The sequence below is a fragment of the Setaria italica genome, chromosome VIII (genome assembly GCF_000263155.2).
Source record: "Setaria italica strain Yugu1 chromosome VIII, Setaria_italica_v2.0, whole genome shotgun sequence".
Classification (NCBI taxonomy): Eukaryota; Viridiplantae; Streptophyta; class Magnoliopsida; order Poales; family Poaceae; genus Setaria; species Setaria italica.
This window is the reverse complement of record NC_028457.1, coordinates 6001399-6007469: the sequence shown is the minus strand read 5'-3', so window position 1 is coordinate 6007469 and position 6071 is coordinate 6001399. Positions and strand designations below refer to the sequence as shown.

Genomic DNA, 6071 nt, shown 5'->3' with positions numbered 1-6071 from the left:
ACTAATCATTTCCTTAATACACTCATTAGCCGGTAGCCACCCGCAGCCATCGAGCCAGGCCTCGGGGAAACCGACCTTATCTGCGTTTCCAGGGAGCCAGGCTCGGTGGTGGGTTTGCATGCGCAGAGCAAGCTGACCACGGTGTCAGGCAACCATTCAGTTGCATGCTGCATCCATGGAGATTGGCTGGAGCTTGGTGCAGCCAACCAATCAGGCTAGTAGACTCACAATCAGACTCATGCATTGAACTCGAGAGCTGATATATGCATGAAGAATCCAAGAAATTTCTCCTCCAATTCGATCCCTCTCTAAACTGTTGTCGCACCGCTAGCCTTCTTGTGTGGCGGTCGTAGCAAGCTGTACCGTTAGCTCTTGCCGGGGTGAGCAAATCGTGCACCCTGCCGGTGATGGCCCACCATGGGCTTGGCTCCCACACTACATCTGCCCACCGTGGGAGGCCACCGTACACCTCCTCCCACGCTGATTTTCATCGCCACCGTCTCGATTTCATCTGTCACCACCCTTGATTTCCACTATACGCCCATCTCTAGGGTTCCTCGCCTAGAATGGATCAAGAGGCAGGAAATTGCGTGGACTTACAAGCCATCAATCGAGTAAGGGATTGGATAGGGATAGTTTGATCGTTTATCCTTTTTTCCAAATGTTTTTCCTTTTTTTATTCATTTAATCCAATTCCATCTGTACATCCAAAACAATTGTTTTGGGGGTAAACGCTAGCTTGAATCTAAAAACGTGGGGGCAAAATCACAACGTTGATAGAAAGACGGGCAGCATTACCATTGGACTCTAGTAGCGGTAGAATCATCAGTCTCTCAATTTTTTTTAAATTATATGTTTGAGTATGATTGAATTTAAATACTGATGTTTGAATTATTATGGTGTTAAACACTTAAAGTAGATGTAAACATAGTATGTATCGTCTTATAAATAAAGGTTATTGTTGAAGTTAGCAGGGGCCTCAGGAAATAGGAGCAAGGGCCGTAAATTCAATTGGTGTTTGGCTGACAGTTTGACAGCTTGACATAGAGAGCAATCAATTCTCAGAATCAATTTGAAACTAGATCAAAGTTCAGATCTATACCTAATATTAAAGTGCTGTTGTTTCTTCTAACCGTCGTGATTTTTTTGCAAAAGCCTCTCAACTTTTTCGTAATCAACCCGCGGTCCTTGGAATATGTCTTGACGATTTTGCAAAAAAGTTCCCAAACTTTACTGCAATTGTGGAGGTGGAGGCGCCCGCGCCGACCGGCCTCGACGCCGGGGTCGGGGCCACCCACGCTGGGGTCGAGCCGCCCGCGCCGGCCGGCTGCGCCGTCTGTCGCCGCCGTGGAGCTGGAGCCGGCCAGCCACCCGCGTTGCTGGTGGCCACGCCGGCCGCTTCCACCGTCGGGGCCGGGGCTGGGGTAGCCGCCGTGCCTGCCGCCTCCGCCTCCAGGGCTGGGGCGGGGGGGCCGCCGTCCCTGCCACCTCCGCTACCGGGGTCGGGCCGAGGTCCTCAACGACTAAACGAGCACGGGAGCAGCTTGCGAGGCTGCAGGTCGACACACGCACAATGCTCCAGCCAGTGCACGCACCCAAGATCGCACCCTGAGGGCGCAGAGCTCTAGCCCGACGTGGCGCTGAAGATGTTGATGGAGAGGCCCGACCCTGCTCGCCGGTGGAGAGAGCATCACAGTGAGGAGATGAGCAAGCTTTAGCTGCTGCCGTGCTGGATGGATTGGAATTTGGCGTTAGGGGAAATTAGGGAGCAGGTGTTGCCGTGTTCGATTCACTTGACCAAGAAGATAGCAGCAAGGCCTTTGCATAAGAAAGGATATGCCCTCCAGCTTCTGCTGCAGTTGGCGTTCTCGGTGGAGAGAAGACGGTAAATAAATAGCGGAGGTTAGGGTTACTGTTAGTTTTGGTAAATAGCATTGTAGATGAGCTTCATGTTTTGGCCCAAAACAGTTTAAACCGTGAAGTAAATTTGACTATAAAAATTTGATATAAATGAATCGGTCTATTTTTAGGAAGAGAATTAAATAGCAATAAAACTAAATCAAAGAATCAAAAAATAGTTTAGAGTTCAAGGATATTTTCATTAGATAAGAAAAGGAACCGAAGGATTTTCGTAGAGCACTGGAACTTAACTTATAAATTGTGAACTAGAATTTGAGGAGAGCTCTATATTAGATCTTTCTAAAAATTCAAGAAACATATATGCAGATAAGTACGTGAATGGATATTTGGGTTTAATATCCTGTTACGACTAAGCATAATTAGCTCAACAAGCAATTTCTAGATTTCCGCACTGAGATGAAACATTCAAACTCAACTTGAGAGGAGCTCGGGCATAACGAGATCCAGAATTAGAGATGACACTAGAAATTGATAAGATAGGTGACTCTGATTTATTTTTGCCTTCCCTTGCATTAGCGTGAATTAGATGAAAAAAGATAGCCCATGTCCTCCACAGTGAAGCGACGCCACCCCTGAAGAAGCACCTGCAAAACTTCTTGATGCAACTAATGTGGGTGGCTAGCGAAAGTGGTGGTAGGGCTATGACAATTAACAATGGCAGTTGTGCTTAGCGGCGGCTCCACGCTCGATAAAAACATCGGAGTATCATCAAAACAAGACAATATACGAGTAGCAACAGTTGAATTTTAGACTTTTTTCCCTCACTTTGCAACCCACGGGCATATTTGCTAGTGTGATTGAAAAGAGTCAAAATGTGCAAACTATACCCACGCGGCAACAGAGTTACCGGCTCTTGAAGCTAAACCAGAGGTTCTGAGACGATCAAAATTGATTGAAAACTGGCTCAAAATTCGAAAAATGCGAGAAAAAAAAACCCCAAGCGACTACACCGGCTCTCGAAGCAAAGCCCCCCGTTCCACACCATCTGCCGGTTCCCCCGAAAAAAACTCTGACAAAAAAAAAATCCATTCCCCCGCCACTTCCCGCCTCCTTCCCTCCCAGTCTCCCACCTCGCCGGCGGCGGCGCGTCGCACATCCGCTGGTATCCGATGACGCCATCCTACAGCTCTGGCCCCGCAGGGCCCCCCGGGGGGCGGAGGGCGGCGACATTCGCGGGCGCGAGCGTGTTCCTGTCGCGGAACCTGGTGGCCCCCGAGGTGTTCGACGCCGTGCACGACGCGCTGCGCCTCAACGGCGCCAATGTCCTCCTCTGCGCCGACCCGGGCCGTACGGGGCCCTCCGACTTCCACGTCATCTCATCCTCCTCCCACGTACGCACGCCGCGCCCTTGGTTACTCCCCCCCTCTTCCCCTGTGCGAATACGTCCGCCGCTTCGGTTTCCCCAATCCCTAAAAATGGCTTGGTTCGTTTTGTTGTGGATTTTGGAGGGAGAAGTTCGGCGATCTGAGGGCCAAGGCTGCAAATTGTGGGGGGAGGTGTGCTGAAACCTGAGCGGTTCTGGATCGGGGACCTATTTTTATAGGGGGGGGTGGAGTTTTTGTTTTGTTTTAACCAGCTAAGTGATTAGGGGCTGGGGCCCAGTTAAATTAGGCTCAACTGTTTAAAATGCCCTTGATCTCCAGTATTCATTTTGAGAAGTGTGTGTATCTGTGATCTGTGACCATTGCTTTTAGGGTTGGATTTGTCAAGTCACAACTCACAATTACTCTGAAATTCAGTAATTTATTTTCAGTACTTATTGCATTACACTAGAGGTCAATGTGTCCAATTGTTTCGAACTAGAGTGGCTACAATTTGAAAAGAACTTGCGAAGACTGCCAGATCAATTTTATTGATAATTGTTGTGCTGAATTTCGCCATATAGAGCCAGATTCTTGATTTTGGATAGGTGATGTTCCAGCTTGATCCTATTTAAGTCATTAGGATAACAGGTGCAAGAATGCCAGTAGTAGTCGCACCTTGCTAGCTAAGGTTGGTAATAACCAACATATAAGGCCATAAAAATCCAGGGTGACGACCTCCAATCAACCTCTTTGGTTAAAATGAAATGAGGATGAGAGCTTATGTGGGATTTGTATATATGGTCTGTCCCTAGTGAGGATAGGCTGCAGCATGTATGGTTATGCAAATCTTAGGCACCCTTAGGGGCAAGTGTGTGTGTGTTGTATGGCTATTTTGACCTTTCTCCTATCTTAATGCAATGATATGCAGTTCTCCTGCATATTCGAGAAAAAATGTATGGTTATTCAAAGTTGGCTGTAATTCTATGTTTGATTTGTTAAGAATGCGTCGGTTTCAGAATTTTGTATGCTGCACAATATTCTGCTTTCACTCAACTCCCAAGGATAAATTTTGTTGATGTTCCTGTTTGGCTCCCTGGATAAGTTAGTAGTTCATAGGTGCAGCATGAAGACCCCAGTTTACTTGGTGGTTAGTTTTCCATGTTTTAGGTCTGAAACGTGTAGAAAAAATTATATATTAGAATAGTCCATTAGTGGTGAATATGTACTGTCTCATGAATCAACAAGAACCATGATCTTGAAAAATGTGGATGCAATCTATGTAAAATTTTCCTCCCCAAACATTCCAAGTGAAGCTATGATAAAACACGTGCTTATTTTTTTTCAGGCTTCCTTTTTTTTCTTGACTAAATGTCAGGTTTACATGTTAGTAATGGAGCCCAAAATATTTTGTGTTTACAGTGTTAGTGCATTCTTTCCTGTGCCTTTTGTTTAAACTGGCTTTTTGTTTAAAATTTGGCATAAGACCATGTTTGTTTTTGGACAGGACCACAGTGCATTCTTTCCTGTGCTAAGGAACGTCGTTTTCTACCTAAACAGAGTTACACTTGTTGCCTTGCAATGGATGGGGTTAAGATACTTTGTTCTGGCTTTGAAAAAGATGAGAAGGTGCAGTTACCAAAACTTTTGTTAATTTTACAGTTTCATTAGTAAATTTACTAATTCATCTCAAGTTTGATTTGGTTCTTGCAGGCAAAGATTGAAGAACTAGTGACAGCCATGGGAGGCCTTTTACAAAGTAAATCCTCCGTGGATGTGAACTTTGTAATTGTAAAGGATGTCATGGCTGCTAAATACAAAGTAAGTTAATAAGTTATGCTAAAAGTGTTTAACATGGTGTGGAAACCTCTGCTGATTTCTACTGCGCCTAATGTAGTATGACTGTATGAGAAGTTACGCATGCTTAGTATTACTAGTTTCTATGAATCTCATTTAGCATGCAAAGTAGTTCTTTTTTACATTACTGCAGACAAACTCTCTAAGGCATTGTATTACATGTGCAATCCCTTTACATTTATATACATGCTGTGCAGTGTTGTCCACAGTGGCAGTTTAATTAGGTGCTATAAGTGCTAAATGCCATTTAGGCCTTGTTTATATTCCCTGTTTATCTTTGTTAGTTTCTTCAGAGTTGTCCCAATTGCCTTCTAATTTAAAAATTACTAAAGTTTATCAAGTTTAACTTTGCTAATTTGTCTTAGTTGGTTAAGATAATGTTATCATTTCTAGTAAATATTTTCTTTTTTACTCAAAAGGAGATTATCAATCATCTATTGTCATAAAAATAGTAAATTATAAGCCACACTACAATGACTTATGGGATTCCATGGTTTTGGTATGGATCATTTTCAATCTATTTCTTGCTGACCACAACCTAAAGGAAAATAAAATCTGTTTCTTCGTTGTTGGTATTTGTTCGTTAAATCTTCAATTGGAAACAATAGCTTGATTTACTGTTCATGTTGGTGTTAGGATCATCCAGTTCCTGTAGAATAGAACCTATCACTAAAATACCCGATAAGCCTGGAATGAGTACTTTGAATGTGGACAAATAACTTTTGGTTTAGACTTAAGATAACTTGGAATGATCCGTTACTGAAGTATTCGGACTGCTGTATACCCAACAAGAATAACTGCTTTGCAATGCATGTTCTCTCGCATTGGTATTGTTGTGCACTTGCCCTGTTGGCCTATGACTTATAGGGATGTGGATGCTTCCCTTTGTGTTTGTAGTATGCTGTGAATAATTTGAAGAAGCCCGTTGTCACTATGAACTGGTTGGAACAATGCTGGATCGAACATCGTGTTGTGCCTCATGAGCCCTACAGG

The 6071-nt window shown here is 44.2% G+C and overlaps 1 protein-coding gene across 1 annotated transcript in view; it reads left to right on the top strand.

Moving 5' to 3' along the window:
• Nucleotides 1–2903: 2903 nt before the first annotated feature.
• LOC101767409 (DNA topoisomerase 2-binding protein 1) overlaps nt 2904–6071 on the top strand; it is an 8176-nt gene continuing 5008 nt past the window's right edge. The window contains 5 exon segments of the mRNA XM_012848029.2: nt 2904–3251; nt 3373–3406; nt 4708–4850; nt 4935–5042; nt 5976–6071. Coding sequence (XP_012703483.1) covers nt 3030–3251; nt 3373–3406; nt 4708–4850; nt 4935–5042; nt 5976–6071 — 603 coding nt within the window. The 5' untranslated portion in view covers nt 2904–3029.